Here is a 12868-nt window from a genome sequence, read left to right as displayed (position 1 = left end):
GTCGACGACGTACCGCAATGAAAACCCTCTCTTGCGTTTTTAACGCGCTTAGATCGAGCTCCACACACAAGTGTATTCGGAGAAACCAACTCTGGCACTGTCAGCAACCGGGCTTTCATTGGGAGATGAGTACTATGGCAATGCCCCTCCTCCAAAAGCAAAGGAATGACGGCTTGGGTAGGCTAGAGACTTCTATTTCGAGGTCCAGGAATCTTCTTGCTCAGCTTGTACCACAGAGGAAGAAATACTCGAAGAAGAGCTTTACAGATACACTCGATACCGGTGGCTGTATGTGCAGACCATGCTCATTTAGCCAGGCGATTTAACAACGCCTAGACGCGACGAACCTGAAAACCTTGCGATGCGTTATCGCAAATTCAACATCTCTGCTCTCCTTGATGCCGCCGTCAATGCCGTTGGTGACGGAGCTAGATCTTGTAAGATACTTGAACAAGTCCGATCCTGGAACTGCAGAAGAATGTAATCTAACTTTCGCATGCTCAGGTGTCAAGCTACTAAAATGCGTGGAAGGACAATACAACAAGGCGTTTATCATAACTATGGATAACGGAGTTGAGGTTTTGGCAAAGATTCCAAATCCTAATGCTGGTCCAGCTTTCTACACGGCTGCCTCTGAGGTCGCTACCCGTCAATTTGTATGTGACCCATCGTGCTGGTATGCTGAAGCTCTGACGACTATGTTGCAGCTCCGCACAGTCTTAAAATTGCCTGTTCCGCGCATGTATGCATATTCTTTGGACCCACTCAATCCAGTCGGTGCCGAGTACATCATTGAAGAGAAGGCAGAGGGCAAACCACTGGGTAGCCTTTGGTATCAGTGGCAAACAGAATCACAACTCGACCTGGTGAATCAGCTCGTTGACTTCGAGACAAAGCTAACTTCGGTTTCATTTCGGAGACACGGCTGCATCTACTACAAGAAGGATTTAGAAAAGAAGGGTATTCCGGCCTATGACCTAGAAGCCAGGTCTCTATCATCCGGCGACTTTGCGAAGGGGACAGAGCTACGATGGATTTAGATCGGGGTCCATGTAAGTTATGTGCACCACCACCTTGAGATAAGTATTCTGCTGACCTAAAAAGGGAGCACTCCACTGTCCTACTTGGCAGCGATGGGAATCAACGAGATACAGTGGGCGAAGGCGTACGCAAAACCCCGTATAAATCCTTACCGATCCTTTGAGTCGCCAGAATCTCCCGATGAGTACATTTCACTGTTAGAACGATACCTTCAACTCGTGCCCCATCTATTACCAGGTCCGTCCCGAACATCGCTCTCCCACCCAGACCTTCACCTCGATAATATATTCGTTGATCCAGGCACGAAGCAAATAACTCGCATCATTGACTGGCAGTCGGCTTCGGTATCTGAGCCATTCTTTCAACACAAGATTCCACGTTTGCTTCTTCCGGTCGGATCTAGCACCACTAGTAACCGATTGAAAGCCGCATTAGAAGAGCCCAATGCAACAGACGATGCAGACAGGACTGCAGATCTGCTTAGCCATTACCAACGACTTACCAGGCTTAAGAATCGGCGACGGTGGGCTGCGATGACTTTGCGGTGTCGCTCTCTTTTGGCCGAGCCCTCCTCTTTGCTCTGTGGCGCCTGGAGCAGGAATGACGTGTTTTCTTTCCGCCATGCCTTGATACACCTAGCTGCTCAATGGGAGGACATTGCACCGGCAACGGTATCCTGTCCCATACAATTTACGGAGAAGGAACTAGAGCTTCACAACAGTGAATTGGAGCTTTTAGAGGGTCTTGGAGAAGTCCTGCACCAGCTTCAGAAAGATAACCTGATTCCATTGGGCGGCATGGTCCTTCGAGAAAATTACGAGCAGGCTTCGTACACCAACAATGCCGTCAAGGAGATGTTTGTGAATATGGCTGAATCTGAGTCGCAGAAGCTCTTGTACTCACGAATATGGCCATATTAAGACCAAAATTTGTACATACATGATTTCAATTCATAATGTCAAGGATGGTCATCTTTAGGGTCTTAGCCAGCCCTTCGCGGTAGGATAACGACCGCAAATTCAAGACTACGCGAACCGTGACACCGAAGTTCTAGATGCATCCGCCATGTAACTCGAACATTATCAAGGCATACAAACTTGAAAAGGTTAGGAATATATATGGGCGCCACGCTCTCAAGGTTCCTAAGGGCCCGAAGTAATAAAAATCCGCATTATAGAAGCACTGTGAAGACTTCAACAGTGCTATAGCATGCTAGGTGCAGTGGAATCCGGCCGAAGTCATCCTCATCTGCTATGGGAACGTCGAGTCCGATAAGGAGCTGGATCTTTTCCCCTATGGAGTTGGAGATACCAGCAGCCTTTTGTAACATCGATTCGCCGTCCTTAGTTTTTGATTTAACGTTTGCTCCATTTTAAATTAACAGCTCTAGCAGATCAATGCTGCTGCTTTCCGTGGCGTAATGCAGTAGTGACATGGCATCTTCATCAACAGCTAGAGGATTGGCACCAGCACTGAGCAGCTGTCAGCCGACATCCCCATAGCCATTTTGTGCTGCTACGTGAAGCGGTGTCCGTTCTTGCTCATCCGTGAGGTCGGCGGCCAATCGTTGTAGGAGGAATTCTAAATGGCCTTGCTTGTATTCATCTTCGCCAACGTTGGAAAGGTGGTGTAACAAACCCCTCCTTTTTGAATCCCTGGTCTCGAACGAAATATGACGAGACTCCAGTAAATCCCGTAACATGTATTTCCAGGGTTGCTGCTCATCGTCCCACATGCCCATCTAATCGATCTGGTGATAAACCCTAGGCTCTAAGTCAGTAAAGGCATAGTACACAAACGGCCAAAGTAATTCCAGAGCATAGAATTCCTTAAAGTTGAAATGAGGGTCGTTGGCCAAGAGTTGAATAATGGCTGGGATGCCGCACATATCTTGTATGGTACCAAAGGATATGTCGAGTCGGTGTTTTTGTGGTAGTTGTCGTAATCTCCATGACGGCTTGGTCGACCTGACCGCCATCGGTCGAACTTCGGGTTTCCTACGAGATCTTGGAGGATATCAAGGTACTAATGTTTAGCAAGGATGAACCAAGGTGGGTCACCATCAATATAGCCACCGTTGCCGTTAACCTCCAAATCTGCTCGAGCCAAAAAGAGCCGGAGAAGATCCTCGCCTCCTTTGGTTCCCTAGTGTGATACTTTTCACAAAGGTGAGCGAATGAAGCTCCAATACCAATGTCTAAATCGCCTGTCGAATTGAAGATTTGCCGAACAATTGGGTACTTCTTTTGAGTAATGGCGTACCGAAGTGCTATTCTCCCTCTGGTATCTTGAAAATTGACTTCGGTGAGAATGTTTGACACTAGGAGCTGGACAACATTGAGGCACCCGCTCACTGCTGCAAGCATTAATGAAGTGGCCCCGTTTGCGCCTCTACACCACACTACTGTTGGCTGTTTCTGCAACTGGTCTTGAACCACCGCTGCGAGCTTGTATATTACCGCTATGTGTTGAATGGGCTCTGACAGCTAGCTGCTTATGGTATGAGCACTTAAGTAGCAAGAGTAAGAGTGGTGTACAGTGTGCACAGCGTACAAGGTAGGTAAGGTAAGGGCAATATGTTTCTAGTTCTATTACTCTTATCTTTCCTCTGTATAGAGGAAAAGAGGAATATCTAAATATTTACGCATAGAGGTTTACGCATAAGCATTATATAACATAGATATATAATTTTGCTTATACGCAATTACTTATATCTAGGCTGTAACACTACTACTATGTATAAACACTAGTAACTTTTCTTTTTATCTAAAAAGTTACTTTTTATATAACGTACTTCATGGGCAAGTTGCTTACACACCTAAGTTACTTACTTTTGCTAAGTGTAAGGCCGAGATGGTGCTTACGTGCGACGGGTATATATACTATTCTGTACGCAATAATCAACTGTTGGTTGATTATTCGCACCTTTTTAGTTGTATTAGCGTAGTGGTACAGAGCTCCGTCCTTACATAATAATCAACCAACGACAAGGACGGTCGCGCGTTCGACCCACACCTTGGACAGCTTAGCCAGTTTTTAGACTGAAACGTGAGGCGGCCTCTTCTGGCGCCACGTTGTAGCTGCTGGGAGGTCTAGTGTGTATGGCTTAGCTGGCGTGGGCCACTAAGCGTCGTTATTTATCCCGCGCCTCTGGGCCGCAGGTGGTCAGCCTCTGGCCGGTAACCGAGACATGCGCATAGGCGCCTCTGAGCTGCGGGTAGGTCATGTGACGCCTGGGACATGCGTCTGCTAAGAAGGGGGATAATGTAAGGCCGAGATGGTGCTTACGTGCGACGGGTATAACTATATACTATTCTGTACGCAATAATTAACTGTTGGTTGATTATTTGCACCTTTTTAGTTGTATTGGCGTAGTGGTACAGAGCTCCGTCCTTACACTAAGACTCTACTATACTACTTTTTTTACACTAATGTATTTCTAACAACACTATTTAAATATGTTAAAAGAATGTTAGATGCAGCTTATACTTTAAGCTTTTAAATAAAATATAACACTTTTTAACTAACACGCTGCAGCTATCTATAGGGTTTTTTAAAAGATAATAAGTAACTAACGCGCTAGATAACTTTTCTAAGCTAATTATATAGCTAACTTATAAAAGCTAGATAATAATAAAAAGTAGGTAATTATTTAGCATATACTTAAGCTAAATGCGCAAGGATTTCCCCTCTAGCTAGCAGCTATAGCTAATATAGCTAATTCTTTACACGCTAAGCATAATATAAGCTATATTAGTATAAACTAGCTTAATATGTTTATTAAGTGTTACTTAAAGCTTAAAGTAAAGTTTAAGTGTAAGTATAACTATAAAAAAGCTTTTTATAAAAATTTTATAGTAATTTAAAGCTAGTTTAACTTTATAAAAAATATTAAAGCTAAGTATAGCATCTAGAATAATAACATGTACAACTTTAATAAAATAAGGTTTATAATAGGCTAGATATCTACTAGAGTAGTTATTATAAGTTTAGAGAGATAAAGACAGCTAAAAGCAGTCTAGCTAGGTAACTAGAAGTAGATAATAGCTATCTAGGGCATTAATACTAAAAAGTAGGCTATTTTACTTTTTATTATTTTTTAAAGTAGTAACTACTTTTTAAACTAGTATAAGAAAAAAAAATCTACTCTAAAATTAAGTTATTATAATCTCTAAGCGCAGCTAGACTACTAATTAGCTTAGTCTAGACTAGTTAAAGCACTTTAATGCATATATAAAAAAGTGTACTATTAGCAGCTACTATTTACTAGTTATTAATAGCTATAAAAGCTATAACTTACTTTATTTTTAGTAATACTATAAAAATAATAAAATTATTACTATTTATATGCTTTTTTACTTATTACACTTTTTATAGCTACTTAATATAAGTTATTTTACTTCTTTAAAAAAAGTATATAGGCGCTAAGCTAAAAACCTTATATATAACTAAATTACTTATATTATAAAAATAAAGTTCCTACTATGCTTTAAAGCAGCTTATAATGCTATAATTACTTTTAGTAATATCTAAAAAAAGTTTTAAAGCGCTAGATTAGTTTTTTTTAACTTATAATAAGTTATAATAGGCCTTAATATAAAGTTATGCACTTTATTACTACTACTACTTATATATAACAAGCCTTAGTAGTTATAAACTTTAAGTAATACTTTAAAACTTAAGTTATAATTAATACTTATAAAAATAAAAATTTAAAAGTATATAAATAGTTTACTAACTTTTATAGTTAAGGTGTTTAAAAAAGTTTTAAAAAAAGCAGTAATAATTACGCATAAGCTAGTGTTAGTGTAATAAGAAATTACTAAGCTTTAAGTAGCTAATAAGGCTGCTATATAATATAAATTATATAAAAGAAAGTAAATTAAAGCAGAAAAAACCTTAATAATTTAAAAAGGCCTACACTTAATAGCTTTAAAGGAGTTTAAAGCGCGTAGTAACAGGAAGAAGGTAAAGAAGCAGGTGTAAGCTAAAGTAGGTAAGCTATCCTAAAGGCGCTGCAGATAGTGCAATTAGACTAGGCATAACGCGCAAATATGTAAGTAAGAAGCAGAAGTAGTATCTAAATAATATTCTAGGCTGTACTGTACTATATAGTGCTAGAGCAGGTTGTTATAGGCTATAATAGAGTTTGTTAGGGTAGGGTCTTAGCAAAAGTAAGCAACTCAGGTGTGTGAGCAACTTGCCTATAAAGTATGTTATAAATAGTAATAATTTTATTATCTTTATAGTATTACTAGAAATAAAGTAAGTTATAGCTTTTATAGCTATTAATAACTAGCAGATAGTAGTTGCTAACAGTACACTTTTTTATATGCGCATTAAAGTGCTTTAACTAGTTTAAACTAAGCTAATTAGTAGTCTAGCTGTGCTTAGAGATTACAATAACTTAATTCTAGAGTAGATTTTTCTTTTTATACTAGTTTAAAAGGTAGTTGCTACCTTAAAAAATAATAAAAAGTAAAATAGCCTACTTTTTAGCATTAATGCTCTAGATAGCTATTGTCTACTTCTAGTTGCCTAGCTAGACTGCTTTTAGCTGTCTTTATCTCTCTAAACCTATAACAACTACTCTAGTAGATATTTAGCCTATTATAACCCTTATTTTGTTAAAGTTGTACATGTTGTTATTCTAAATGCTATACTTAGCTTTAATATTCTCTATAAGGTTAAACTAGCTTTAAATTACTATAGAATTCTTATAAAAGGCTTTTTTATAGTTATACTTACACTTAAACTTTACTTTAAGCTTTAAGTAACACTTAATAAACATATTAAGCTAGTTTATGCTAATATAGCCTATATTATGCTTAGCGCGCAAAGAATTAGCTATATTAGCTATAGCTGCTAGCTAGAGGGGAAATTCTTGCGCATTTAGCTTAAGTATGTGCTAAATAATTACCTACTTTTTATTATTATCTAGCTTTTATAAGTTAGCTATATAATTAGCTTAAAAAAGTTGTCTAGTGTGTTAGTTACTTATTATTTTTTAAAAGACTTTATAGATAGCTGCAGCGCGTTGCTTAGAAAGTGTTATATTTTATTTAAAAGCCTAAAGCGTAAGCTGTATCTAACATTCCTTTAATATGTCTAAGTAGTGTTATTAGAAATGCATTAGTGTAGAAAAAGTAGTGTAGTAGAGTCTTAGCAAAAGTAAGCAACTTAGGTGTGTAAGCAACTCGCCTATAAAGTACGTTATATGTTATTATTCTAGATGCTATACTTAGCTTTAATATTCTTTATAAAGTTAAACTAGCTTTAAATTACTATAAAATTTTTATAAAAAGCTTTTTTATAGTTATTCTTATACTTAAACTTTACTTAAGCTTTAAGTAACACTTAATAAATATATTAAGCTAGTTTATACTAATATAGCCTATATTATGCTTAGCGTGTAAAGAATTAGCTATATTAGCTATAGCTACTAGCTAGAGGGGAAATTCTTATATATCTAGCTTAAGTATGTGCTAAATAATTACTTACTTTTTATTATTATTTAGCTTTTATAAGTTAGCTATATAATTAGCTTAAAAAAGTTATCTAGCATGTTAGTTACTTATTATCTTTTAAAAAACTTTATAAATAGCTATAGTGTGTTACTTAGAAAGTGTTACATCTTATTTAAAAGCCTAAAGTGTAAGCTGCATTTAATATTCTTTTAATATGTCTAAGTAGTGTTATTAGAAATACATTAGTGTAAAAAGAGTAGTGTAGTAGGGTCTTAGCAAAAGTAAGTAACTTAGGTGTGTAAGCAACTTGCCTGTGAAGTACGTTAGTAGTTACCTTTAATTCTAATAAGTTATTAGTAGTTTTTAGGTTTCTACTTTAGCGCACTCTTTATAACTTTTCTAAAAGTAATCTTAATTATAGAGGATAAGAAGTTTTAAACCTAAAGGCTTTAGTTAACTAAAAGTTAATAAGATCTAGTTTATAAACTAAATAGTTTAATATAACAGTGTGTAAGTATTATAACCTAAACTAAATTAGACACGTTTTAAAGCTTAGACATAGTTAAACAAATAATTATTATAATATTATTAATAAGGCTGTTACTAGTAAAAGTAAGTTTTCTAATATAATGTAATAGCATAGGCAAGACAATAGGTCTAAATGCAGTAGAAATCTACTTAGAGGCATATAGAAGTGCGTGGGGACTTAGAACCTAGGAATGCCATTAACACCTATAGGCCTTGTATAAAAGGATATTAGAAAACTACTAAGCTAGCTACAGAGGCAAGGTGCAACTAAATACATAAGGGAATAGGGGTACAGCAGAGGGCAAGGCAGAGTTAGGGCTAGGTCGAGTCAGGGTCGGAGCTGATACAGGGTCCCTTTAGATAGGTTTGGGCGACCTAAGATGGAGTGATTTATAAGAATTAAGTTAGGGTTAGATCCAATACAGGGACCCTTTGGATAGGTTCCAGGCGACCTAAGATGGAACGAGAATCGTTACAGGTAAAGTAAGAGTAAGATAACTAATATTTAAAACTCATATAAATAGAAAAAAGATCTTTATAATTCTTCTAGTTAAGAAGAATATTAGATATATTACTACACCTAGGACTATGTCCTGTAGTATAGAATAACTACAATCTTCTACAAGAGGTAGGAGGTTAAGACTATATACCTAAGAGTAATCACAAGTACTGCACTGTGATTGCAAGCTAAGCGTACAATTACTTGCTAAGTCTTGCAACTCTTCTCTACCTGTGACTACATTAGTTGCCGGTTCTGCACAGTGATCGCAGACCAAGCCTGCATTCACTTGCCAAGTCCCACAATCACGCTATTCCTAATCTTAAGCATCACGTGATGTGACCTTTGCGGGCCGTGCCCTTACCAGCCTCGGCCCGTTCTTCTGCGGGGTCGGAGACCCGTATGTCCCTCTAGCATGCACGTTGTTGTGCAGCTAAATTTATTAGATAACTCTGCTACAGCTGCGCTAGCCTTCTACTTTAAATTAATTAAATCCTAAGCTCTTATAGATAATTTAGTGTTGTGTTAACAATTTGCAATTATCTCTTAGCTAAAAGAACAGCGCTGTACAGTTGCGTGGGTGGTAGTTGATTAACATGTTCACCGCGCGTTTTGGTGTTGATGGCCTAGCGAACCAGACTTTTGGTGTAGTACTGTAGCAGGGGCAGTGGGGGCCATAAAAATAGCTAAGGGGATATAGTAAAGGTAGTAGGAGCTGTAGTGACAGTAGTAGGAGCTATAGTAACAGCAGTAGGGCCTGTTGAGGCACAGGGAAGGAAGGTTTCTGTACTAGAAGTGCGACATACATCCATATGACTCAGCCGGGCGTTTGATTACATCTGACAGACACTTAAATTAGTCTCTCACGCTCTTGCCCTCAAACGTTCGCTCACTACTTCCACGATGGGTCTCTGGCTGTTTCGAATCCTACGTAGCAATCGTCGAGCGCAGTGCCCTCCGCCGACAAATTCTCCCAAACCACAGGCACCACTGCGCCCACCGATCTCCCGAGAACCGCGCAACGAACAGACCAAATGCCCGCTTTTCAGCCCAAATTTCCCCGCAGAGCTTCGTATTAGCATCTATGAGGCTGTTCTTGGCGACCGGCACCGGTTCATGCACGTCATTCCCTTCGACGATGAGTCAAATCGTGTGGGACGTCGTCGATGCGAAGACATGGCTTGTGAAGGTCCGACCTGGCAGCACAAGTGTTTTGGCACGTGGTTAGAGAGGCGAAGATCATCCCGCAAACGGAAGTTCACCTTCCACTCGAGCGATCAAATACTAGCATTACTTTTGAGCTGCCATCGCATGTGCGTATGCCTCAATGAATCTTCTCAGCTTTGCTTACAATTGACGCAGTTACTTGGAAGCAATCCATATCCTGTACACAGCCAACACATTCAGCCTGAAGGGGGCCCGGGGTATATTAGCCTTCAATTCTGTCACGCCACAACCCCAGTGGCACCAAATTCGCTACTTGAATGTCTCTACAATATTTTTGACACCACAGAGATATTGGCCAGAGCACGAAAGATTCCCTCCGGATAATTATTGCCAATGGTCGACAAGCTGCGAAACCCTTCAAAATCTACGTGGGCTTCGCTCGTTGCACGTCGAGATCATCGTTTGGGACACGCATGAGCGGGAAGATTCGACTGCTGTCGAAGATGACGCGCTAGTCTCCATTCTGGAACCGCTAAATCATGTTTCTGCCCCACTTTTTGAAATCGAGGTGAATATAGCCATACCCGAGACTGTGCTTGAAAGGCTTGGAAAGCGGACATTCACGCTAGTCGTCAAGAGTAGGCCATACGACCGTATCCTGTTCCCCTTATAGCAATTTCGATTATTTTACAAAGTACGTACGGGACCTCGTTATGTTTTTATAAGTTTGTTGTTTGCAGTAGTCACACGATAGTCGAATGCGTCGTCACCATGGTCGGATGCGTCGTCACCATAGTCGTATGCATCTCACCATAGTCTATGTTGCCAAGACTTACCCACTTATTTCGCATATATATAGACTCCTACAAAGGACTCCTCTAGCAATCAATTCAATCTAGTTCCTCATGTCTCTAGTGCTTCACATAGCTCTACATTTGTGCTCTGCGAAAAATTAATGATATAGTTCCTACATTCAGATGCAAACAATGCAATCATTTTAACAGTCTTTGTCCATAGCAATGAATCTTGCATGAGCTGAGTAGGGGTTATAGAGTAGGCGAGACAATATAGTATTAAGATCTAAACAAGGTGAATTAAGCAAGCTATATTATAAGGTTAAGAGAGTGTAAGAGAGCTCTAGAGTGACTATTACTATAGAGAAAGAAGCTAATCCTAATAAGTAAATAGCGTAGTAAATAGGTATATGTGAGAGGTATCGAGCAGGAAACACAGGTCACAGAGAGGGAATGCAGGATAGGGGGGGTAACGAGAGTAAACCTTAGGGTCGGAGGCAGAGGTACAGAGGCCGAGGAGCCTATATACCCCGTGCCAAGCCCTTAGGGTACTCAGGGGTTGGATAGCTGTAACATAACTGTGACAGTATAGTAGTAAGTAAGCTTTTTAAACTTGTTAAAAAAAACCTTAGGCTGTAATCTACTATATAAAGAAAAAGAAAGTAAAGTTAGCAGCTATAAAAGCTTGTGCCCTTACTTAGGTTATGTTAACCTAGAAGTAGATTAATCTTTTTAAAAAGCGTTATACAGCACACTTAGAAAGTAATAACGTCCCTCACTGCTTAGCAAGAAACACTGTGTGCTGAGAAAAATAAGGGGTACTTTAACTTTTAGCAACTAGAAAACCTATGCACACAACAAATATTGCTATAATTCTATAAAAATAATCTGCTATAGCTAATTCTAAATATTTATGTTCTACTTTGCCTAAAAATTACGTTTACATTATTGCTTCCGCGCCTAATTTGTACAGCGCCTTATATTGTAGCATAATAGACTTCCCTTCTTACAGCGCTAACCTTAAGCCTTTTTTGCCCTAAGTTTTTATAGAATAGCCTAATCCTACTCTTACAACCCCCCTCTAATGCCAGGAAGTCATTATTAGCCCTATGCGTGCTGCGAGGCGCGATTTCATGCAGGGCGGCCCTATTAATTAGTGCTTCTATTAGAAGCGAATTACCGATCCTAGCTAATGCGAGATGACCCCGCACGTCTTACCTTATGCACTAGGAGGTATTTTATTATACAGTATGTGGCTGTGTGGGCTGCATAGGCGTTCGGATTATCTTTGAATCCGACATGGGATTGGGAGCAGTGAGAAAACATGGCCTGGTGCTTGTTTAGTCAGCCAACGCCCTTCCAGCGTCAGCGATCCCACACACTTCGAGATGCAGTCCAACGCACAGCGATACCTACTTTGTGATGTAGAGCCATACCATCGCGCCGCCCCCGAGTGCCGAGATCCGCCGTTGTCCCTTCCGCTGACCGATGGAACGATCTGATTGAGCCCACCACGCCGTCATGCTTCTCGAGTCCACCGACGCGCCGATTCGTAGACCAAGCCGCAGCGAGCTCTAGTCTCAGCTCGTTGAAGGGGAATACGATGTGATGGGAAGGATACAAGCTAAGATAGAGCGCGGCTGGCCTAGGAGTCGAAGGCTGCGCTTCGTCAAGTGGGTTCATTAGGTGATACAGCTATCGTACAGTCAAACGACCAGCGACTCCATTCATGAACACTACAATCTCTAGGACCGTAGAGGTGTGCTTCAGTTCGATCTGTGAGGGTCGTGAGGAGTTTTGAGTAGTTCATGTTCGTGAGGGATGAGTAAATTACTAGCAGAGCTGTGATGGTGGCCATGCTTAGCACGACCCTACACCATCTACAGCTGCATACAGCCCTCTTCTCTTTAGCCGTATCTACAAACCATCGCCTCCGGCGCAAGACCATGGCAGGTGCGGGTCGGCCGTCCTCCCTGGCAGTAGTGGCGAAATCGCACTGTGGCGGATTCCCGACGCTGACACATGAAACCAAAGCTACATATTCCCTGTGTACTCTTGATGTACCCTTGCGGTTGTCCTGCAAGTGGCAATATAGGACAGATTACCGTCCTCGCTGCATTTCCTGTACTAGAGATATATAGTGCTGGGAGCATGCTTTGGTAGTAAGATGCTCTACACCAAGCACGCGCTGATATCCGCTGCTTGCCCTTTGATATAAGGCCAAAGCAGCTTCATGCTGTTGCTGTTGATGAAAAAGGAAAGCCAGACAGTATACGCTGGTCAAGGTGTCGGGATGCTCTTTCCCCAGCGCCTTCTCTCTTCCCTCCAGCGCTCGCCGGTTCATCTCCTCCGCCGCCTCGTACTTCCCCTGA

The 12868-nt window shown here is 40.4% G+C and overlaps 4 protein-coding genes across 4 annotated transcripts in view; 2 read left to right on the top strand and 2 right to left on the bottom strand.

Annotated features, from left to right (window-relative positions):
- Positions 1-134: 134 nt before the first annotated feature.
- On the top strand, positions 135-1961 carry BDR25DRAFT_346967 (kinase-like protein; the record flags this gene model as incomplete). The annotated part of the gene is made up of 6 exons (XM_033694213.1): positions 135-288; positions 337-437; positions 505-656; positions 708-960; positions 1041-1052; positions 1105-1961. Exons 2-6 carry the CDS (start codon positions 362-364, stop codon positions 1959-1961), a joined length of 1350 nt encoding a protein of 449 aa, XP_033540729.1. The 5' UTR covers positions 135-288; positions 337-361.
- Positions 1962-2427: 466 nt separating this feature from the next.
- BDR25DRAFT_362315 (uncharacterized protein) lies at positions 2428-4267 on the bottom strand (the record flags this gene model as incomplete). Its single annotated transcript, XM_033696550.1, has 7 exons — positions 2428-2493; positions 2534-2782; positions 2837-3008; positions 3043-3502; positions 4023-4056; positions 4090-4164; positions 4226-4267. 7 exons carry the CDS (start codon positions 4265-4267, stop codon positions 2428-2430), a joined length of 1098 nt encoding a protein of 365 aa, XP_033540728.1.
- A 5158-nt stretch (positions 4268-9425) lies between these two features.
- BDR25DRAFT_272402 (uncharacterized protein) lies at positions 9426-10407 on the top strand. Its single transcript, XM_033687312.1, has 2 exons — positions 9426-9848; positions 9898-10407. The coding sequence occupies exons 1-2, from the start codon at positions 9439-9441 to the stop codon at positions 10373-10375; spliced, it is 888 nt and encodes a 295-aa protein (XP_033540727.1). The 5' UTR covers positions 9426-9438; the 3' UTR covers positions 10376-10407.
- A 2190-nt stretch (positions 10408-12597) lies between these two features.
- The window catches only part of BDR25DRAFT_329448 (uncharacterized protein), a gene marked incomplete at both ends in the record, with an annotated part of 2862 nt that continues 2591 nt past the window's right edge, over positions 12598-12868 (bottom strand). Inside the window, one exon of the mRNA XM_033692457.1 lies at positions 12598-12864. Coding sequence (XP_033540726.1) covers positions 12598-12864 — 267 coding nt within the window. The remainder of the gene's footprint in view (positions 12865-12868) is intronic.

Source organism: Lindgomyces ingoldianus, assembly GCF_010093535.1.
Source record: "Lindgomyces ingoldianus strain ATCC 200398 unplaced genomic scaffold BDR25scaffold_53, whole genome shotgun sequence".
NCBI classification, from domain to species: domain Eukaryota; kingdom Fungi; phylum Ascomycota; class Dothideomycetes; order Pleosporales; family Lindgomycetaceae; genus Lindgomyces; species Lindgomyces ingoldianus.
This window is presented reverse-complemented; position numbering and strand designations above follow the sequence as displayed.

What these genes read in the sequence shown, in the direction of transcription:
- BDR25DRAFT_272402 (XM_033687312.1), top strand. Translation starts at nt 9,439, where the DNA reads ATGGGTCTCTGGCTGTTTCGAATCCTACGTAGCAATCGTCGAGCGCAG. An exon ending in CTTTTGAGCTGCCATCGCAT is followed by an intron (nt 9,849 to 9,897) that starts GTGCGTATGCCT and finishes CAATTGACGCAG; the next exon opens with TTACTTGGAAGCAATCCATA.